At 43.3% G+C, this 23,213-nt stretch overlaps 1 protein-coding gene and 1 long non-coding RNA gene across 3 annotated transcripts in view; one reads left to right on the top strand and one right to left on the bottom strand.

The window, feature by feature from the left end:
• The window catches only part of LOC134729073 (uncharacterized), a 31,459-nt gene extending 10,941 nt beyond the window's left edge, over window positions 1-20,518 (bottom strand). Inside the window, exons 1-4 of one of the 2 annotated variants that reach the window (XR_010109921.1) lie at window positions 20,241-20,518; window positions 14,779-14,899; window positions 5,084-5,357; window positions 2,022-2,126 (exon numbers count right to left, since the gene is read on the bottom strand). This is a non-coding gene — a long non-coding RNA (uncharacterized LOC134729073). The other variant, XR_010109920.1, reaches the window with a different exon arrangement.
• LOC100982829 (RNA polymerase-associated protein LEO1-like) lies at window positions 225-17,419 on the top strand. The gene is made up of 9 exons (XM_008953169.5): window positions 225-335; window positions 5,765-5,859; window positions 6,909-7,054; window positions 8,089-8,173; window positions 9,504-9,598; window positions 10,498-10,632; window positions 12,197-12,335; window positions 13,483-13,666; window positions 17,239-17,419. Exons 2-9 carry the CDS (start codon window positions 5,779-5,781, stop codon window positions 17,298-17,300), a joined length of 927 nt encoding a protein of 308 aa, XP_008951417.1. The 5' UTR covers window positions 225-335; window positions 5,765-5,778; the 3' UTR covers window positions 17,301-17,419.
• Window positions 20,519-23,213: the final 2,695 nt, after the last annotated feature.

The following is a 23,213-nucleotide window of genomic DNA, read 5'->3' as shown; positions in this document are numbered from 1 at the left end:
TCTGTACCTGGCATGGTGGTGCTGGGGCCAGGATTCCACAAACCAGATTTGAGCTTCACCAGCTGCCCCCTGTTAGGGGGCGCCAAAGGAAGACTGGAAGCCTGGAGAACTAAGAAGGGATTGCTCCTTCCTGTTTGCTTATGAACTTTCTGGGGGGCTTCCTGTTGACTTGCATTTTCTGTGAGAGGACCCACCAACACTTCTTCACCTCAGCAGAGGCAGAGCCTTTCTGCAGCCGCAGAGTCCAGTTTGCAGTTTTGCCGGCACTTGGAGACCCAGCTTCATTTTCTCCCCTGAGAGACATCCGGACCAGCTGGGCAGCAGCTTTTCCTCAGGTATGAGTTAAGCTCCAGGGGGCCCTCTATGTAAGTGTTTAAGTTTTTATAATCCCCCCTCGTCCCTATGTTCCCTCAGCCCCACAGGTGGAAGCTGTTCTTTGCATATGCTATCTCTGTGAACTCTTAGAGTTCCTCTTTTTATACTTTCAATAACCTAGTCCACAACTTTAAACCGAATTGAACTTTAAAATATTCTATCTGTACAGATAACTGGTGTGTTTTCTGTTTCCTGACTAGAACCTGACTAGGTGGTCAAGGAAAGGAATCCTCAGAGATGGAGTTTAGGGGTTGGTGTGGGTTTGAGTGCAGTTCTGAGCTCCCCACCAATGAGAAGGGGGATGCTGGTAGCCCATGGTGTCCATTGGTATCACAATGAGTCAGATTATCTCATTTACTAGAGTAGACTACAAACTGGGGAAAGGAAATACCCAGAATTGGGGGATTACTAGATGCTGGCTCAGTTGATGCTCACTCCTAGAACCTAAAACACTCCACTAAATACAAAGTGGAGACTGACAGTGGTCAGGTGATAGATGGAGTTTTAGCCCAAGTTCAACTCACAGTTTGCCCTCCAGATGTACTGACCCACCTTGTGGTGGTTTCCCCAGTTCTTAAATATATGATTGGAGTAGATATATTTTGTCAACTGACAGATTCCCCACATTGTCTTCTGATCCATGAAGCACCATTAAAGTAGAAAGGACCAAGTGGAAGCCCCTGGAACTTATTTTTCTCACCAGGATAATAAAGCAAAAACAACACTGCATGCTTGGGGGAATTGCAAAGATGAATGATACCATCAAAGACTTGAAAGAAGCAGAGGTGATGAGACCTCTTATATCCCCCATTTATTTATTCATTATTTTATTTCTTTATTTCTGAGACAGAGTCTCGCTCCTTATTTACTTATTTTTGAGACGGAGTCTCACTCCATCGCCCAGCCTGGAGTGCAGTGGTGCGACCTCAGCCCACTGCAACTTCCGCCTCCCAGGTTCAAGTGATTCTCCTGGCTCAGCTTCCCAAGTAGCTGGGATTACAGACACAGGCTACCATGCCTGGCTAGTTTTTTTATATTTTTAGTAGAGGGAGGGTTTCACCACGTTGGCCAAGCTGCTCTAGAACTCCTGACCTCAGGTGATTTGCCTGCCTCAGCCTCCCAAAGTGCTGGGATTACAGGCACGAGCCGCCGCACCCGGCCACATCCCTAATTTAGCTCACCTGTATGGCCTACTGGCAGATTGATCTTGGAAATGACTGGTTATCTTACACCGAATCAAATAATGACTATACTAGCAGCTGCTTTTTTTTTTTTTTTTTTTTTTTTTTGAGACAGTCTCACTCTCACCCAGGCTGGGTCACTAGGATTGTGAGAAATATATTAAGCAGAGGAGGACATGTATCCTTCAAAAGCTGTAGGCAGGGCCAGGTGTGGTGGCTCACGCCTATAATCCCAGCACTTTGGGAGGCCGAGGTGGGTGGATCACCTGAGGTCAGGAGTTCAAGACCAGCCTGGGCAAATGCTTTTTTCCCCTCCATATTAATATGTAATGACAAATAGAAACAGTTTGCTTTTACTTTTTAGACCAATGGCACCCCTCATTAGACCAATGGTACCCCTTATTAGACCAATGAAGCCCCTTTGGTCTGAGGCAACAGTCTTGCCTCACAGCTACATGGACTTACCTATAATACTTTGCATATGGAGTCTGCAAAAATCGTGACCATCTTTATGTTCCCCATGTCACACTGGTCCACTGCATCGATGACATTATGCTGATGGTATCTGATCTGATGAGTAGGAAATAACTGTACTTTAGATGCCTTAGTAATCAGCGTGCAAACCAGAGAGTGGGAGATAATCCCCATCAAAATTTAGGGGCATGCCACCTCAGTGAAGTTTCTGGGGGACTAATGGTCTGGAGCATGTCTGGATAGCCCCTCCAAAATGAAGGATAAGGTGCTGTACCTTAAACCACCTACCAGTGCAAAAGAATGTTTGGTGGATCCTTCTGGATTTAGGAGCCAACGTACACTTTATTTCATTATGCTACTTTGACCTTTTGCCAAGTAAGGCAGAGATGCTACCTGTTTTAAGTGAGGACCAGAATAAGAGACTGTTCTGCAGTAATTCCAGGCTACAGGGCAAACTGCTCTTCCACTTTGGCCTAATAACCCAGCATATCTGATAATGCTCAGTGTGTTTGTGGCAAATATCACTGCTGTCTGAACCCTGCGGTTAGAATCAGCAAGAGAACTGAGTACAGGTCTCTAGGGATTTGAAACATATCCATGTCCTCTTTTGTAGACAGTCCCTTTTTTTTTTTTTTTTTTTGAGACGGAGTCTTGCTCTATCCCCCAGGCTGGAGTGCAGTGGTGCGATCTCGGCTCACTGCAAGCTCTGCCTCCCGAGTTCACGCCATTCTTCTGCCTCAGCCTGCCGAGTAGCTGGGACTACAGGCACCTGCCACCACGCCCAGCTAATTTTTTTGTACTTTCTTAGTAGACACAGGGTTTCACCATGTTAGCCAGGATGGTCTCAATCTCCTGACCTTGTGATCCACCCGCCTCGGCCTCCCAAAGTGCTGGGATTACAGGCGAGAGCCACCGCACCCGGCCTAGACAGGCCCTTTTAACACTTAATCATGGAACATCAAGTAACTACACAGGCTGAGCTTCTCAGAATGAACTGGGCATTTTCTGTCCCAGGAAGCCGTAAGATTGGGCATATGTATGGCAGTCTTTTACCAATCTATTGTCTCGGCCCAATGAGGTCCAGAAGGCATGAGAAGGTTTCTTGTTTAGGTGGCTCAGACTCCCTTAATACAGACTCCTACTGAATTGCCTCTTCTGTCCCCTTCTCCAAAAGCAAAAAGCCTGGTTTCAAATATCCTCAATTTATTTACTCATTTGTTTAGTCCCCAATATGCAAATAATAAAATGACTATGGCTGTCTGCTCAGCTCTGGGCCATACACAGTGGCTATGCAGGCCAAGTTCCCATTTAATTTATAGCTAAAAAGCTCCACTCATATTGAGAATTAAAAAGATTCTAGTACTCAGAGTTCAAGAAAGGGGCAGCAACTGCAAATACCTTAAAGAAAACACCCAAGAAACTCCAACTGAATGAAATACTATGTGCTCATGTGTACTTTGCCAAATGATTTAAGATTTGACACAAATTAGGCTGGGTGTGGTGGCTCACACCTGTAATCCCAGCACTTTGGGAGGCCGAGGAAGGTGGATTACTTGAGGTCAGCAGTTCAGGACCAGCCTGGTCAACATGGTGAAACCCCGTCTCTACTAAAAACACAAAAATTAGCTGGGTGTGGTGGCAGGTGCCTGTAATCCCAGCTGCTATGGAGGCTGAGGCAGGAGAATTGCTTGAACCCAGGAGGTGGAGCTTGCAGTGAGCCAAGATCGTGCCACTGCACTCCAGCCTGGGCGACAGAGTGAGACACCATCTCAAAAAAAAAAAATAAAATAAAAAATAAAAAAAATTAAAAAAGATACAACACAATTGTGGATAAATATGGACAACATAGGCTTCTATGAACATTCTTGCACAGTGCAGATACATTCAGTGTTGGGCTGGTCCTGAGCAGCACTGTTGTCAAATGCTGTTAAGCACTCTTTCTGTTTTGGTTCAGAATTTTGCTTCTTTGTTGCTACATATTTCAGCCAGGAGCCCTGGCAGGTGTTGGTTAACAGATGTCTTTGTTAGAGAGCCACAATCACAATCAAAGCTACCATCAAATATACTTTGTGACAGTTTGGGGGATTCAAACAAGGGAAAAGAGTCAGCATAACTCCATTGCAAATGTCTTTTTCTTAAACTTTATAAAATTGTACAAATTATGCATCTAGCTATTCACTAACTTACTGACTTGCAATTTTTTTTTTTTTTTTTTGAGACGGAGTCTCGCTCTGCATCTTGGCTCACTGCAACCTCCACCTCCTGGGTTCAAGCAATTCTTATGCCTCAGCCTCCTGAGTAGCTGGGATTACAGGCATGTGCCACTACGCCTGCCTGATTTTTGTAAGTTTGGTAAAGATAGGGTTTCGCCATGTTGACCAGCCTGGTCTCAACTCCTGACCTCAGGTGATCCACCCACCTCAGCCTCCCAGAGTGCTGGGATTACAGGCATGAGCCACCACATCTGGCCATGACTCAGACATTGTAACTAGGAAGATAGCCCTAAGCAATGGTGCTTTTCATGTTCTAGTAATGCACACATTTTGGCCCTGGCTCCTGATGCCACAAGTTTGTGTACTTAGGCTCACTTATGGATGCATCACTTTTAAAAGCCAGGAATTTAGGAAAGGTTCGTAACATTTTTATAGAACCTTAAGCTTTTTAAAGGGTAAACACTAGTAAAACTTCTCTAAAGAACTGGTTGGGCACAGTGGCTCAAACCTGTAATCCCAGCACTTTGGGAGGCCATGGCGGGTGGATCACTTGAAGACAGTAGTTTCAGATCAGCCTGACCAACATGGTGAAACCCTGTCTCTACTAAAAATTCAAAAATTAGCCGGGCATGGTGGTGTGTGTCTATAGTCCCAGCTACTCGGGAGGCTGAGGCAGAAGAATTGCTTGAACCTGGGAGGCAGAGGTTGCAGTGAGCCGAGATCGCACCATTGTACTCTAGCCTGGTTGACGGAGTGAGACCCTGTCTCAAAAAAAAAAAAAAAGAAAAAAAGAAAAAAAAAAAACCATAAAAACAAATCACTCTCAAACTCAGCACTTACAATAAGCATTTACTATTATCATGCTGATTCTGCGGATTAGGAATTCAGGAATGGCTTCGCTGGTTGTTTCTAACTCAGAGTCTCTTGCAGGCTGCTGTCAAGATGTTGGCTGGCACTACATTATCTAAGGGCTTGCCTAGGGCTGAAGGATCTGTTTCCAAGATGGCTCACATGGGTTTTGGCAGGGGCCTTAGTTTTTCACTATGTGGACCTCTCCATAGGCAGTTTGAATGTCCTCACGGCATGGCAGGTGGCTTTCCCCAGAGCAAGTGACCTAAGACAGAAAGAGCAAGACAGAAAAGCCAGTGTCTTTCATAGCCTCATCTCGAATAGAGGTTGTATTCTGTTGATCACATAGATCAATCATGACACAGTGTTGGAGGAGACCACACAAGGGCATGGAAACCAGAGGCAGGAATCACTAGGATGGGCAGGAACCTTGAAAGCTGGCTGCCACAGTGATTACCTTTCACCCACCAACTCTGCCTCCTCCTTTCTCCAAAGACACGCTAGTTAGTTAAGCTTCTGAGAACCTGGCTTAGGGAGCCAGTTTGAGGTTGGTTTAGTGGAGATTTGGCTTATGAATCTTTGGACTATGTTGAAGTGGTGGACCAAGAACTAACTGTGTAAAGAACTTTAGTTGGAAAAATTAATACTGTGCATTTCCCCCCAACACCGAAGATCCTAGTGGGACCATGGATCTGTTTGGAGATATAGACGATGTTTCTTCTGAGAGTGATGAGGGCAATCAACCACCTATTCCAGGACAGCTGATTGTAAGTACGATCACCAATATCAACCAATCCCATTATTCAACGCTAAAAAAGAAAGCTTCAGAGGCTGATGAGTCTGTCTTTCTCATGTTGAGAGAGGACGTGGATAGCTGAACATCTGATGAATAGGTGACTTTCTTAGCTATACTGGGAATTTCTGGATATAAGAAGGCACAGAAGGAACTACCCAGAATAAGGGTGATGCCAAACTTCAGGGGCTAGACTAATATAAAATAATATAAAAATATAATTAATATATAATATAAAAACCTCTGATTTAAAGTTTTTTCTTATTCAAGCCTATGACAAGAAGCATGACTATGCTGATATTCTCTGATTTTAATAGTTGTCTAGTATTGATGGGGTGAATAATTTCATACTTCTGTTGCTGAATATATTATGCAAAAAAAGTCAATAAAATAGATACTTTTTTCTACTAATGTTGGCTAACAGATCTTGTTTTCCTGTGTTTTGTTTTGTTTTGTCTTCCTTTTTTTTTTTTTTTTTTTTTGAGACGAAGTCTCTAAGATTACAGGTGTGAGCCAGTAATCCGCGCCCAGCCTGTTTTGCTTTTTTGTAGGCATGAGGTGAGGTTTTAGGGAGAAGCTTGGAAGAGTTGCTGACTGTTTTATCCCTAAAGTGGAGTGTAAATTTACTTCCCGACCAGGGGTGGTGGCTCACGCCTATAATCCCAGCACTTTGGGAGGCCAAGGTGGGCACATCACCTGAGGTCAGGAGTTTGAGACCAGCTTGACTAACATGGTGAAACCCCGTCTCTACTAAAAATACAGAAATTAGCCAGGCTTGGTGGCACGGGCCTGTAATCCCAGCTACTCAGGAGGCTGAGGCAGGAGAATGGTTTGAACCCAGGAGATGGAGGTTGCAGCGAGCTGAGATCATGCCACTGCACTCCAGCCTGGGTGACAGAGTGAAAACTCCATATCAAAAAAAAAATTTACTTCCCGTCAAACCTGCATCTGCCTAGTGCAGGATGAGTAAAGCTAGCACATTTCTAATGTCTTCAATCTCTCACATTCTGATACCTTTCTTAGGATGAACATGGAGTGCCTCAGGACCAGCAGGAGGAAGAGCCAATTTCTGAAACCATAATAGAAGAAGAAATTCCCAGTATCAACTCTGATTTAGGAAATGAATTGTATTTTGTCAAACTACCCAAGTTTCTCAGTATAGAACCCAAGTAAGAGGACTGATTAAAATTTTCAAGATATTAAAAAAAATGCGTAGAATAAATATTTTTTCTTATTTGTCATGAGTTGACTAATCACAAAGATGGGAAATTTCTCATATAACTTTGAAAAATATAAATCTAGGATGTGCTGTGGTAGAAAAATGAATCACTGGTGAGAGAGAATTTTAATGCTAATAATTTTTCTAGCATTTTGGCACTTTCTTTTACATAAACAGATCACAATGGATGAAGGTGTTTTTCACTAGTATAAAGCTGACAAATCAGAAAACAAGAGTGAGAAAGTCTGCTAGAGAAATCACAAATGTTCTGGCCAGGTGCGGTGGCTCATGCCTGTAATCCCACCACTTTGGGAGGCTGAGGCGGGCAGATCACTTGAGGTCAGAAGTTTGAGACCAGCCTGGGCAAAATGGTGAAACCCTGTCTCTACTAAAAATACAAAAATTAGCCAGGCGTGGTGGCGCACGCCTGTAATCCCAACTACTTGGGAGGCTGAGGCCTAAGAACCTCTTAAATCCAGCAGATGGAGGTGGCAGTGAGCCGAGGTTCTGCCACTGCACTCCAGCCTGGGTAACAGAGTGAGACTCTGTCTAAAAAAAAAAAACATTACAAATGTTTAATGCAAAATCCATTGCGAATCTAGAAAAGACAATTATTTTGTACTACAAAATAGTGTCAGTGGGTATGATTCACTAAGGTACACGCATGCAAGCTCTTATGCTTAACACATTTTCTTAAAAAATAAGGGAAGACAGTAAGACCTGTTGCCTATACTTTGGAAGACATATTTCATCAAATAACATTTTGAATTGTTAGTTGCATTTGAATTTCATTTCAGGCAATATGTTTTAGAGACAAATTTCAGAAAGCATGGTAATTTGCATACTTCTTTGAAGGTTTACATGAAGTTGTCTACTGTGATTTTTGGAAACACATGAAGGCACATTCTAGGGATGATTAAATATAATATTAATCATATTCCTTACTAAATATGGCTAACATGATGTTAAAAACACAATTTTTAGACCTTTTGATCCTCAGTTTTATGAAGATGAATTTGAAGATGAGAAAGTGCTTGACGAGGAAGACAGAATCAGGTTAAAATTAAAGGTACTATCCTACACTTTATTCCTTTTTTACGTTTTTCCTTTTATAAAGTAAAGCAGGGATGACAACTTGAGACTTGAGCTTGCGAAATCCTCTTATGATTCTTGTTCAATAGCTCTTTAGACCTAGGAATTAAACACCTTTTCAGAATATTTTTACGGGAGGAGGTATGTGCCCTTTTTTATCCCTGTAGAATTGTCGCTTTCTTCTTTTGGTTGCAGTTATGCTTTTTTTGACATAAGTAAAGATAAAATTTTTTGCAAATTGTTAGCTACTTCCTTCAGGATAAATAATAATAAGGTATATGGAATTGCCTCCACATTTTACAGTGGGTGGATCCTGGCAATTTCCCACAACAGAAATGTCTCCATTCTTCATGGATATTCAAACTATGCACAAAAGAGACCTTGTCATTAGGTGGTTCCCTCTTGAAGGCCTGGGACGGCAAAGCACTACCAACTGCTTTCACAGGCGTGTTGTTCTTCCTTAAGGGGGTTTCCTTTAAAACAATTATTTTTTTAAAATTTAAAACTTTTGTGTTTTTTGTTTTGTTTTTGTTTTTGAGATGGGCCTCGCTGTTTTGCCCAGCATGGTCTCAAACTCCTGGGCTCCAGTGATCTTCCCACCTCAGCCTCCTGAGTAGCTGGGACTACAGGTGCACACCACCACACCTGGCTACAGGATTTCCTAAGAGTTTCTACCAGGGGCCCCAGTGGTATCATTGGGCAGGGGAAATTGTTGTTGTTGTTGTTACTTTTGTGACTTGGAGTTCACCATATGGGTAGAATAAATTTAGACTCAAAAACGGGGCAAAGCACCGATCTGATGTTTTAATTTTTTGTTAATTAGTTGTTTATTCTTTTTAAAAAATTGTAATTTCATGCCCAGAGCTTCCCTGTCTCACTAGGTGAATGGGGGCACTTTTTAGCCCTTCTTTCATTGGGTTCATCTTCAAGTGGCCCTGCCATAGGCAGAGGTCTCATTTTAGACTCTCTGCCTCATGTGGACCCTAAGCCTCATGCTCTCTCCTTTGGAGTTCTTCATGTGTTTTGTTTGATAACACATCTGGCCTGCTTCCTACTTAGCTCCTGCTTCCACTGCTATGAACTGGAGCTCAGAAAAGATTTAAAGAAAATGTCTGGTTAGTTTAACCAACATCTCTAGGTATTTGTAGCAGGTAGGTTTCAGTTTTGCTGAATCAGTTAGTTTTTGTAAGCTTCTTCTATCATTACCTATCAAGTCTTTACACATGATTATAAATCACTTGAAGAAAGAAGAACATTTAGTTAGCTAAACTGGTTTAACTAACCAATGCCTCTGGGTTTTTAACCAGGTAGAAAATACTATAAGATGGAGGATACGCCGGGATAAAGAAGGAAATAAAATTAAAGAAAGCAATGCTCGGATGGTCAAGTGGTCAGACAGAAGGTGAGCATAAAATGCCTGAAAAATACTGACATACCAAGAGGGAGGCCTGGGATGAGTGAGGTTTTCTTTGTAGAAACTTCTTTTGGGGTCATTTTCTTTTCTTCTTTTTTTTTTTTTGAGACAGACTCTTGCTCTGTCAGGCTGGAGTGCTAGAGTGCAGTGGTGCAATCTTGGCTCACTGCAACCTCCGTCTCCTGGGCTCAAGCAATTATTCTGCCCCAGCCTCATGAGTAGCTGGGATTACAGGCATGTGCCACCACGCCCAACTAATTTTTGTATTTTCAGTAGAGACGGGGTTTCACCATGTTGGCTATGCTGGTCTCAAACTCCTAACTTCAGGTGATCCGCCTTCCTCGGGCTCCCAAAGTGCTGGGATTACAGGAGTGAGCCACTGCGCCCAGCCTGGGGTCATTTTCACTAAAGGATTTACAAAAATCTAGGTCTCTGGAATTACCTAGGAAACCTGAGAGAAGTAAATAGGGTGGAGGTCTTATAGCTGTGCTGGTGGAGACTTCAGAAATGAACTGAAGATGTGACAAAAGCCATTGTGTCTACCTTACTGATGTGAAAGACTAAAGGTAGCTCCCATTGGTGAGATATCAGACATGACAAATTGATATTCTTGAAAACTTGTTTCTGCTTTGCTAATGAAGTGGTAGAAATTTATAAAATTATAAAACAATTATATTTCAAGTTAAAAAGAGGATAGATTTTTACCACTTTTTACTCTGGAAGGAGACAGGTTATTTACAGCATCTTTTCTGCTTTTCCTATGAATTCAGTATGAGGACAGGATCTAGCAGTTCCACACTATTTTAAGCAAAGCTCACAGGGCAGAATGGAAGCCATAGGACTCATTAAATATCCACCCTAATATTTGAACTATTTCTCATTTCCAGCATGTCCCTGCATTTAGGCAATGAAGTGTTTGATGTGTACAAAGCCCCGCTGCTGGGCAATTACAACCACCTGTTTATAAGAGAAGACACTGGTCTACAGGGACAAGCCGTCTTTAAATCCAAACTTACCTTTAGGTAACTATTACACCGACACGATTACTTGCATTTAAGGAGCAACAAAGTAGAGATAGGACAACTCACCCCTGGACCATGGTCTGGTTCTCATACACCTTTTTCAAGTTTACTCCAAGCTGCTATTTGTCAGGGAGCCAGTTCATCCTATCAGAATTCCCAGGAGAGTGATTATAGCCCAGAATGTAGGTATGTTAATCCACATTGATCAGTATACTTGGTAAGAAGCCTGCAGGATTTGTCCTTGCAGCTCTGCTGCTCAGCAGGTCCTTTCCCTGGAGTGAAATTGACCTGGGAAGCTAGGCCATCATCAGAATGGTGTTGGTGTGTGCCGGCAACAGACCCGGCAGGCTGGGCTCTCCACTCGCCTGAGGCTGCTGCAGCCTGTGCCTAAGCAGTCAGATACTGGGGCCAGCTAAGCTCAGTGTTGTGGCCCCTTCTCCATGCCTTCCCTCTGAAGGACACAGTACTGTTGATTAGGAGTAGGGTTTCCTCCAGAGGTGGAGTACTTAAAAGACAAGCGCTCTTTTGGGGGACGTGGAAGTTTTCTAAAATCAGATAGGGGTCATGGTTGTAAAACTGTTTAGTTGTATACTTAAATGAATGGATGTTATAGTATGTAAATCATATTCAGTAAATCTGTTGGTCTTTTTATAGACTATAAATAAGGACAGCTCTGAGGTTATGTAATCTTGAGGAAGGGTTGCAATCACACTAATTTCCACCTTCCTTATCTATAAAATTGCAATAACAACATCTACTGCACACGGATGTTGTATCAATGAATTCAAATAACACACAGAACATCAAACAGAGACCTGGCACAAGTGGTGAGTGGTGCTCAATCCAGTCTCTTAATCATCTCTCCTAGAATAGCATCCTAAAAGACGTGTGATTCTGAGCTTGCTTTTTTTCACTGTCCCCTGTGCTCCACACTGCGATAATATTTGACTGCCTGGCACCATCTCATTCTGGACGTCCCGTCTCTCTATAGCCATGCTCTGTCTTCCAGAGACTTCCCTAAAGATCATTCTCCTCCCCTCTAATATACGTAATTAAAAGCTGCCTTCCTATAGTCAGGAAGACATTTCTTTCCGCCCCAGGACTCCTGGTCTAGCTGTATTATCCCCCTGGGCTGTTATAAGGCCCCTGCTGCTACTGTGACCTGCCTCCTTGCTTTGACTTCCAATTTTTTCCAGATGAAGAGACTCATTGTTAGTTCTCTAATTGTCCCTTCTGGCATCTGCATCTCTCTCTGGAAACAGATTTCATATTCCTTCTCTTCTCCTCTCTCTGACTGCAATCGGGGATATTCTTTGTAAAAGACTGACATTGCCACCTGCCTCTCCTCACTTCCACTGCACTCCCACTTTAGCCCAGTCAGCTTTCCCCAGGAGGTGGGGCAGAGGGAGGAGCTTCTCAGGAGGCTGGAGAAGGAAGAACTGTGATCCTGCCTCCTCTGTCTGCTGAGTGTGAGGTCCTCGTCCCCGGGTGTTTTTGCTATCAGTATGCTTGCCTCCAAATGTTCTTAGTAACCAGTGAGACATTTTTGTCCACTTCCTGGCAGACCTCACTCTAGAGACAGTGCCACATACAGAAAGATGACCCTGCCACTTGCTAATAGAAGTTCAAAGACACAGAAAATTAGAATCTTACCAATGGCGGGTCGTGATCCTGAAGGCCAACACACAGAAGTGATGAAGAAGGTATGTTTGCTAAGCTTTATCCTGGGACATTTGGGGTAGTAAGACCTATGTTTTCCAGAACATTAATTCACCATTTCTTATTGCCACTGCTGTTTAATTCTTGCAGTTATTAGGGAACCAGTTTAACCTTCTACGTGTGTAGTTAACCACAGTAATGTCAATGGCTGCTGGTGAGACTACCAAACAAAGGACTCTGAAATCTAGAAAACTGATGATTTAAAAAAAGTAACCTTTCACAAACATACATTGTGAACCCCAATGTGTGAAATGCCAGGCAGATTTTTAAAAATGAAGTCTACCTTGTGGCTCAAGAACTGTCCCCTAGTAAGGCCTCCCCATTCTCTCACTGGAGCTATGGAGAGCTCTGGGTTGAGGGGTCAGGACAGGAATATCTGGGAGCCATGGGAGTTTGGTGGAGCCTGGGCAGGTCAGGTGGTTGTGGCTCAGGGATGAACAGAAGCAGCCTCTGCTGCTCCAGGAGGTCAATTCGGGTGGGATGCTTCTCTCTGGGCCAAGTGGCAGCACAAAACAGCAGCATAGCTCTGGAGGACAGGCCTGTGCCAACAGAACACCAGCAAGGTTCTGGAGGACAGGCCTGTGCCAATGCCAATTGAGCCGGTTAGTGTCAGGGCACCCTTCTGCTGCTTCTTTTTGAGATGCAGTCTCGCTCTGTTGCCCAGGCTGGACTACAGTGGCATGATCCTGGCTCACTGCAACCTCTGCCTCCCAAGTTCAAGTGATTCTCCTGCCTCAGCCGCCCAAGTAGCTGAGGACTACAGGCATGCGCCACCACCTCCATCTAATTTTTGCATTTTTTGGTGGAGACGGGGTTTTGCCATGTTGCCCAGGCTGGTCTCAAACTCCTGACCTCAAGTGATCTGCCTGCCTTGGCCTCCCAGAGTGCTGGGATTACAGGCGTGAACCACACCTGGCCCCTTCTGCCTCTTCACCCTTGCATTGCCTTCACACCTGCAAACCAATGGATCCACGTGGAGTAACAGAGGTGTGATGGGGAAGATGGTACCCCAAAGACACATGGGACAGCTGTTATCCTGGACTAGGTATTATGTGTTCTTTATGGTAAAAGTAGATGCAAGAGGGCACAAGTTTCTGTTTTAGGCTGAAGAGGTTATTTGCTTTTTTACAGAAAGAAGAACGCTTGAGGGCTTCCACTCAACGGGAGTCTCAGGGAATCCATCTGCGGGAGAAGCGCTACCAGGAGTGGCCAAGTGTCTCCTACCAGGACCCTGGCAGTGACAGTGCGGAGGAGGAAGGCCAGGACACCATCAGCCTGGCTGCTATTAAAAACTATTATCAAGGTGAACTCCAAGGTGAGTCAGGTATGGAGGTCACATTTCATCATTTCAGGGTGGCAGTGCCTGCTTTTGCTCTGGCGAGCTCTTAGTCCTTGTCCTACTATTTACTGAGGACAAAAGTACGAAGGCCTTTTTGTTTTTCTTAGGGCTACTCCCCCACAGAAAAGATTAGCTGTGAAAATACGGCATCTGGCCGGGCACAGTGGCTCACGCCTGTAATCCCAGCACTTTGGGAGGCCGAGGCAGGCGGATCACCTGAGGTCAGGAACTCAAGACCAGCCTGGCCAACATGGTGAAACCCCGTCTCTACTAAAAACAAAAAAATTAGCCAGGCATGGTGGTGGACCCCTGTAAACCCAGCTACTCGGGAGGCTGAGACAGGAGAATCGCTTGTACCCAGGAGGTGGAGGTTGCAGTGGGCCAAGATTGCACCAGTGCACTCCAACCTGGGCAACAAGAGCAAACTTTGTCTCAAAAAAACAAAGAAAGAAAAAGAAAAAGGAAAACATGGCATCCTCCAAATAAAATCAGTTAAACAATTTATGTCCTTGTGGAGGAAAATGTATATAAGGCAGTTCCTCTGCTTGTATAATTAAAGACCCAATATTTAAGCTTCACAGTTCTTAAAATTGATGTGTGCGTATTTAAAAGTGATCAAATAACCTCTCTGAGAACAAAATCTCTCAAATCTAGTCATTTCAGCATGTCTGAAAGTTCTATTTACCTTCCCGCTGAAACTTTTAAAGAAAGTTGACTCCTTCAGGAAAAATGTACAGTAGGAAGTAACAATATTTGGCAGAAGAAACACTGAGAAATAAACCATCTTTGAAGGTGAATCCCATGTCTAAAATTCCTTTGCTTTCAGAGGAACAAGCCAGCATCTATTCCTCAGACACTGATGAGGGGTCAGAAGATAAGACTCAAAGATTAGTGAGAGCAAAAAAACTCAGTAATGATGAAGTAAGACCAAATGTATTCAATTCTGAGTTTACCCTGTACTCAGGAGCCAACTGCTGGGAACAGAGCTCACAGACCAGGCATGCACAAATTAGCTGTCTACACACTTGACTGAAATCCAGTGAGATAAATGCAGCAGTAGGACTAGGAGTGGCCCAAAGGTCTGATACCTGTACTCAGGTGGGTCTTGGAAGGCTGCATGGAGGAGGAAGTCTCTGCTGGGTATTGAAGAATGAGCAGAAGCTTGCAAGCACACAGGCCAGGTTAGGCACTCTAGGAAGATGGAAAGGCCTGTAAAGAAAGGTGCAGGGCCTGAGATTTCAAGTCTCGGCTACAGAACTACGAATTGCTTCATGTGGGTAGAGCAAGAGGTGATCTACCATGTTCATTGTGGGAAACTGGGTGTCTTTTAAAATTTATTTATTTTTTTTGAGATGGAGTCTCACTCTGTCACCCAGGGTGGAGTACAGTGGCACAATCTCGGCTCACTGCAACCTCCACCTCCCAGGTTCATGTGATTCTCCTGCCTCAGCCTCCCAAGTAGCTGGGATTACAGGTGCCTGCCACCAAGGCTGGCTAATTTTGGTATTTTTTAGTAGCGATGGGGTTTCACCATGTTGGCCAGGCTGGTCTCAAACTCCTGACCTCAAGTGATCCTCCCGCCTCAGCCTCCCAAAGTACTGGGATTACAGGCATGAGACACCACTACACCCAGCCTTTAATTTTATTTTTAAGACAGGGTCTTGCTCTGTTGCCCAGGCTGGAATGCAGTGGCATGATCATGGCTCACTGCAGCCTCGATCTCATGGGTTCAAGTGATCCTCCTGCTAAAGCCTTCTGAGTAGCTGTAACGACAGGCATGCACCACCATGCTTGGCTAATTTTTAAAATGGTTTGTAGAGATAGGGGTCTCACTATGTTGCTCAGGCTGGTCTCAAACTCCTGGCCTCTAGCAATCCTTCCACCTTGGCCTCCCAAAGTGCTGGGATTACAGGCGTGAGCTATGGTGCCTGGCTTAAAACTGGATGTCTTTATTTCAATGTAATAGTTGAGGGGTTATCTCATTTGTTATAAAAATATTTTCCTTTAATTGTTTTCTCTTCCTTTTATAAGATCACAAGTACAAATACATTTTATGTCTTTTATTTATTTATTTTATTTTGAGACAGTCTTGCTATGTTGCCCAGGCTAGAGTCAGTGGCACAGTCTTGGCTCACTGCAACCTCCACCTCCCAGGTTCAAGCAATTCTTGTGCCTCAGCCACTTGAGTAACTGAAATTACAGGCATGCACCGCCATGCCCGGCTAATTTTTTTTTTGTATCTTTAGAAGAGATGGGGTTTTGCCATGTTGGCCAGGCTGGTCTCAAACTCCTGGGCCTCAAGTGATCTGCCTGTCTCGGCCTCCGAAAGTGTGGGGATTACAGGCGTGAGCCACCGTGCCTGGCCTTAAGTATTAATTATATAAGAGAATCACTATGGTATTGCCCATTGGCCATATTAATTAATTCAATGTTTTCTGAACACATGCTGTGTTCTAGGTTCTGGAGATACAGACAGGAAAAACACTGCAGTGACAACATTGGTCACTGTGTTTTCATTTATTTTTTCCTCTCTCTACACAACACACAGTTGTCCCTCAGTATCCATGGTAGATTGGTTCCAGGACTCAGAGGATACCAAAATCCACAAGTGCTCAAGTTGCTTATATAAGATAGTTTAATATTTGCATATAAGCTCTGCTTTAAATCATCTGTAGGCTGGGTGCTTTGGGAGCCCAGCACTTTGGGAGGCTGAGGCGGGCGGATCGTTGAGCCCAGCCTGAGACCAAGATTAGACCCCCAGCTCTACAACAACAACAACAACAAAAATAAAATAAAATAAAATAAAATAAAATAAAATAAAAAATTAGCTGAGCACAGGTAGTCCCAGCTACTTAGGAAGCTTAGGCAGGAGGATCAATGGAACCTAGGAGGTCGAGGCTGCAGTGAGCCGTAATCATGCCACTGTGTTCCAGCATGGGCAACAGAGCAAGACCCTGTCTGAAAACAAAAAATTTTCTCTAGATTACTTATAATACAATATAAATGCTATGTAGGCTGGGTGCAGTGGTTCATGCCTGTAATCCCAGCACTTTGGGAGGCTGAGGCGGGCAGATCACCTGAGGTCAGGAGTTTGAGACCAGCCTGGCCAACATGGTGAAAACCCATCTCTACTAAAAATACAAAAATTAGCCAGGCATGGTGGTGCATGCCTAGAATCCCAGCTATTTGGGAGGCTGAGGCAGGAGAACTGCTCGAACCCAGGACATGGAGGTTGCAGTGAGCCGAGGTTGCAGTGAGCCGAGATCGCGCCACTGCACTCCAATCTGGGAAATGAGCAAAACTCTGTCTCAAAAAAAAAAAAAAAAGTAAGTGTCCCTTCAGCCCTGACCACTGCCCAGGGGAAACCTAGGTTCAGTTGCCTGATCTAGGCAGTGTCTGTGGGGACACACATTGGCTACCAAGGGTGGAGAAACTGGGCTCTAACGTGAAGGGCTGGCTCCCTCACTGTCAGGTCAGAACCATTTTAGATAAAATTTCCAGAAACATTTTATATGGAATTTTATGTCTTACCTCTCATATTTATTCAGGTAAACCTTCCAGAAAGAGGAAAGCAGAGCATGAAGAGGAAGAAGATGATATAAAGCCCTAAAATGTGCACTCATTGTATTCAATAGTTTGTTTTAAAACAATTATGAAATGACTTGTTTTAATTGAAGTTGAGTTGCTTTTGCATAATCCTAGTTGTGAATAAAAAGTTTTCAAAAGCAAGTCCATGATGTTAGAAAATTCATTTTTTCCCAAAGAGGAGGATTTCGTTAACTGTTTACTGTGGGTGGATCTTAGGTTTTAGTGCATTCCTGCTGTTAAGTTTGGCTCAGTTGTGGCCTCCTCCAGGATGTCCTCTGGCCTGCCTAGCTGGGTTTGGGGCCTTTCTGTGCTCTGTAGTCCCCTTAGTATGGCATTAATTCCATTTCCCATATGGCACTGTGCTCTTGGAAGAGCAGGTACAGCAGGGAGAGCTCACTGGATACCTGGTACTTAACCAGAGCTGTGTGGGCCTGACCACTTCTAATCCTTAGGGCAGGTGCTGTTATACCCCTTTTATAGATGTGGAAGCTGAGGTTTAAAGAGCTTAAGACTTCTGTACAAAGCTTTTACTTAAGTAAACAAGTAAGCTTTTCTGAGACAAGGGTTAGGATCTTCCATGCACAGTGATCACAATGCTGGGCTAATACTTTAGTGACCTTATGGAGACAGATACCCAAAATATCTACCTGAGATAAACAGGCACCATTAGGTTTAGGGAAAAGGGCAATGGGAAACAAAATACCGGACTTGATTTCTAGTTTTGTGATTGCTACAATAGCTGGAATATAATAGAACCTAAAAACTATTTACTGAATGAACAAACAAATGCTGTTATGTTGGGCAGTCCCTTCTCTGACATCAGTTTCTTGAACTAGGTGGGCTTTAGATTTGACCACACAAATCCTTCAATTCAATGTTTATATTTCTCTACCTCTGAGAGTTGAATACTAGATAAATATTTTAAAATGTTTTGTTAAGTAGAAATGATCAAAGGGGAAAAAAAAGCCCATTTCACCATGCCGAAAACCCCACTTTACAATTCTATTTCCTTCCCTTTTATACTTTTACAGCATAATTTCGTGCTTGTATATTAAACACATTCATAATTAGCACTAGCTTCTAAAGGAGAATTGAAAGACTCATTCAGAACAATGAAGGGTACTAGCACAACTTAATTGTAACATCAGGTATTCTTTCTAAGAGGCTGGCCTTGAGGATCTGGTATGTCTGTGAACAGCACAGGAGCTGGGGGACTGGGTTGGGATCTACAAGCCCTCAACCTTTGCAGACCATGCAGGAAAGCTTAAAGTTGAAGGAAAAAAATGTTTGGAAATTTTGGACTCACAAATTTTCAAGCTACTCCCACTATTTGGTACCTATAAGAGCAGTGGTAGCACCAGGCTGAGCATTTTTAGTTGGACTGCTTTGGAGGACATGGTGAGGGCGCTGTTGCCTCACAGCCAGTCCCTGGCACTCAAGTCCTCTTGAACTCAGGGGAGCAGCTCACAATTCAAGCACCTGAGTCTCCCTGACTCACCAAAGGGAATATGCATTGAGGCTTCCTGTACATGAATGTGAAGCTCAACAGCCATTCTCAGAAGGCAGAACGACATTAAAGATTCCAGGTCAATTTCTTTATTCCCCTAAGTTAGGAAAACTCTGAAAACTTTAAATTATTTAACCTTTATCCTTAAGTTTCCTCAAACCCATTACACATTTCCCTGGTTTTCTCTTTTTTTTTTTTGAGACGGAGTCTCACCCTGTCACCTAGGCTGGAAGTACAGTGGCGCGATCTCAGCTCACTGCAACCTCTGCCTCCTGGGCTCAAGCGATTCTCCTGTCTCAGCCTCCTGAGTAGCTGGAATTATGGACACCCGCCAATGCACCTAATTTTTGTAGTTTTAGTAGAGACGGGGTTTCGCCATGTTGGCCAGGCTGGTCTTGAACTCCTGACCTCAGGTGATCCGCCCACCTTGGCCTCCCAAAGTGTTGGGATTACAGGTGTGAGCCTCTGAGCCCAGCCTTTTTTTTTTTTTTTTTTTGAGAAGGAGTCTTGCTCTGTTGCCCCAGGCTGGAGCACAGTGGTGATCTCAGTTCATTGTAGCCTCTGCCTCCCGGGTTCAAGCGATTCTCCTGCCTCAGCCTCCTGAGTACCTGGGATTACAGGCGTGTGCCATCACACCCGGCTAATTTTTGTATTTTTATTAGAGATGGGGTTTTGCCATGTTGGCCAGGCTAGTCTCAAATTCCTGACCTCAGGTGATCTGCCCACCTCAACCTACCAAAATGCTGTGATTATAGGTGTGAGCCATCATGCCTGACCTGGTTTTCTCTTTTGATTCATGGATATAGGTGATTGATAAGAGATGTCTTTGCTTTACTGTAAAAGCCATCTCTAGTTTATTAGAAGGACTGGTTCCCATCAGGTTCAGAGTGTACTGTATCACAGGACCCTGCTCTTTTCTTTTCTTTCTTTTTTTTTTTGAGACAGAGTCTCACTCTATTGCCCAGGCTGGAGTGCAGTGGCGCGATTTCAGCTCATTGCAACCTTCACCTCCTGGGTTCAAGTTATTCTCCTGCCTCAACCTCCTGAGTAGCTGGGACTACAGGCATGCACCACCATGCCTGCCTAATTTTTGTATTTTTAGTAGAGACAGAGTTTCACCATGTTGGCCAGGCTGGTCTTGAACTCCTCACCTCAGGTGATCCGCCTGCCTCGGCCTCCCAAAGTGCTGGGATTATAGGCGTGAGCCATCGCACCTGTCTGACCTTGCTCTTTGCGTATTTGTCAACTCAATTCAATTTTATGAACAGACAGGACCTAGTACTGATGATATTAGGTTGAGCCTTAGGAAATTACTATTTTTATGAGTAAAAGTGTTCAACTATTATAACTAATTTTATATGATTCAACTTAATATGGTGGTATTTAGTCAGGTCAGATTGTCCTAACAAGATACCATAGACTGGGTGGCTTAAATAACAGAAATTTATTGCTTACGTTCCTAGAGGCTGGGACGTCCGAGATCATGGTTTGGTTCCTGGTGAGGGTTCCCTTCCTGGCTTGCAGACAGCTGCAGTTTTGCTGTATCTTCACATGATGGAGAGAGTCTCCTGTCACTTTGTATAAGAACACAAATGCCATCATAAGGGGACCAACCTTGTGACCCTATCTAGCCTTAATTACCTTCCAAAGGCCCCATCTCCAAATACCATCACATTGGAGGTTAGGGCTTCAACATGTGAATTTGGGGTGGGGGAGCGGGTGTGGATACAAACATTCAGTCCATAACAGGTAGGACTGAATAACTCAGGGAAACTGATAAACTTTTTCTTGAAGAAGGATGTAAGGAATGAATTTTAGAACTTAGGAACTAAAGGGATTATGTGCTTTTTCAAAAAGTCCAAGTTTACAGAATATTTGATAAACTTTATTGAAATGATTTATCCCAGTATATATTGGTAAGTTCTAAATGCTTCCAGTACATAGTCTTCAAAAGAAACTTCACTGTGCTGTTATGAATTTGGATAATATTTTGTATTATTTAAATACCAGTGTTAAAATTCATTGCTTTTATACTTATAAAAATGGAAAAATAGGGCAATTACAATGTTGGATATTTTAGCATTAGAAAAAAACGTAAATACCTGATTTCATGTGACAATGAATGACATTCAAATGATTGTTAGAAAGGTAATTTTCAAGCTTTTAAATGTAACTAAAACCAAATATAATAATTCATCCAAAAAACTGAAAAAAAGACATTTGAAATTACAAACATTTTTATGTTATACGTGTATATACATTTGAAAAAACAATTCTTAAATGGATTGATCTGAAAATTTGAAACCACCAAATCAAAAGCTTATCTTTCTGAGTAGAGGTGAAATTTAAACTTCTAAAAACTGCTATATACACCCACCAAGAAGCACCAATAATTCATTCTTAAACCTTACTCTCTGAATGTATAGACTATAATATTTGAAACATTTTAGGCCAATTAATTGCTTTGCATCAATTAAAACATACTGAGTGTAGAAAAGGGAGTAAAACCTCATATATATAGATTCTAAGAGGTGTCTGTCTTAAGAATGCAATAATTTGGGCTGGGCGCGGTGGCAAACACCTGTAATCCCAGCACTTTGGGAGGCCGAGGCGGGTGGATTACGAGGTCAGGAGTTCGAGACCAGCCTGGCCAAGATGGTGAAACTCCGTCTCTACTGAAAATACAAAAATTAGTCAGGCGTGGTGGCGGGCACCTGTAGTCCCAGCTACCCAGGAGGCTGAGGCAGGAGAATCATTTGAACCCAGGAGGCGGAGGTTGCAGTGAGCTGAGATCGCGCCATTGTGCTCCAGCCTGGGCGACGAGTGAACCTCCATCTTAAAAAAAAAAAAGAACTTAATAATTTGTTACAGCTATGTTAGCAAAACACTGCTGGTGGTATTTCTTAATATATATATTTTTTTGAGATGGAGTCTCACTCTGTCACCCAGGCTGGAGTGCAATGGCACGATCTCGGCTCACTGCAACTTCTGCATCCCAGGTTCAAGTGATTCTCCTGCCTTAGGCTCCCAAGTAGCTAGAATTACAGGTGCGCATCACCATGCCCAACTAATTTTTTGTATTTTTAGTAGAGATGGGGTTTCGCCATGTTGGCCAGACTGGTCTCGTACTCCTGACCTCAAGTGATCCGCCCACCTCAGCCTCCACAGTGCTGGGATTACAAGTGTGAGCCACTGCACCCGGCCATTACAATCTATTTTTATCTAGCCTCTAGAGCAGGTGTCCTAAGTAAAAGACAAAAACAACAACACAAAAACCCATTTTTTTGTTTTGTTTTGTTTTTTGAGACAGAGTCTCACTCTTGTTACCCAGGCTGGAATGCAGTGGCATGATCAAAGCTCACTGCTGCTTCAACCTCCCAGGCTCAAGCAATTCTCCCACTTTAGACTCCTAAGTAGCTGGTACTATAGGTGTCTGGCTAATTTTAAAATTTTTTGTAAAGATGGGGTCTTGCTATGTTGTCCATGGTAGTCTCAAACTCCTGGTCTCAAGTAATCCTCCCTGCTTGGTCTCCCAAAGTACTATGAGTATAGCTCTTTTTTTTTTTTTTTGAGATAAGAGTTTCACTCTCATCGCCCAGGCTAGAGTACAGCAGCATGATCTCATCTTACTGCAACCTCCACCTCCCAGGCTCAAGCGGTTCTGCTGCCTCAGTCTTCCGAGTAGATGGGACTACAGGCATGCGCCACCGCACCCAGCTAATTTTTGTACTTTTTGTAGATATGGGGTTTCACCATGTTACGCAGGTTGGTCTCAAACTCCTGAGCTCAAGTGATCCGTCGGCCTCGGCTTTCCAAAGTGCTAGGATTACAGGCATAAGCCACAGTGCTTGGCCAAAATTCTTTATGTGTTAATGAAGGCTTTCCAAAATACTTAGTTATGGCTTAAAATAGTTTACTTAGCCATGTCTTTTTTCTAGGTTGACCTTTCTGAATAATCAGACTGCAAGATAGAGTTTAAAATTAATAAAATATATTATGTTTTATTATCAAATTTCTAATTCATTCATTTTTTGTAGGGAAGAACTTATAGAACTGAATTATAGTGGAGAAAAATCAATACAGGTTGAGTATCCCTTATCCAACATGCTGGGACCATTAAGTGTTTCAGATTTCAAATTATTTTGGATTTTGGAATACTGGGCATTACACCAGTTCAGCATCCCTAATCTGAAAATCTGAAATTCTAAATGCTCCAATAAGCATTTCCTTTGAACACTATGTTAGTACTCAAAAAGTTTTCAATTAGGGATGTTCAATCTGTAGATCTAAGAATGACCAAATTAAAATATAAGAATGAGGCTGAGTGTGGTGGCTCAAGCCTGTAATCCCAGCACTTTGGGAGGCCGAGGCGAGTGGATCACCTGAGGTCACTTTGAGAACAGCCCGGCCAACATGGTGAAACCCCGT

The sequence above is a fragment of the Pan paniscus genome, chromosome 16, assembly GCF_029289425.2.
Source record: "Pan paniscus chromosome 16, NHGRI_mPanPan1-v2.0_pri, whole genome shotgun sequence".
NCBI classification, from domain to species: Eukaryota; Metazoa; Chordata; class Mammalia; order Primates; family Hominidae; genus Pan; species Pan paniscus.
The sequence above is the reverse complement of the archived record's forward strand: the minus strand, read 5'-3'. Positions and strand labels throughout refer to the sequence as shown.

Excerpts from the sequence above, each read along its gene's own strand:
- LOC100982829 (XM_008953169.5), top strand. The coding sequence starts at position 5,779 with ATGGATCTGTTTGGAGATATAGACGATGTTTCTTCTGAGAGTGATGAG. Across the intron at positions 5,860-6,908 it reads CTATTCCAGGACAGCTGATT|GATGAACATGGAGTGCCTCA; the intron begins GTAAGTACGATC and ends TACCTTTCTTAG. Across the intron at positions 13,667-17,238 it reads TTATCAAGGTGAACTCCAAG|GTAAACCTTCCAGAAAGAGG; the intron begins GTGAGTCAGGTA and ends ATATTTATTCAG.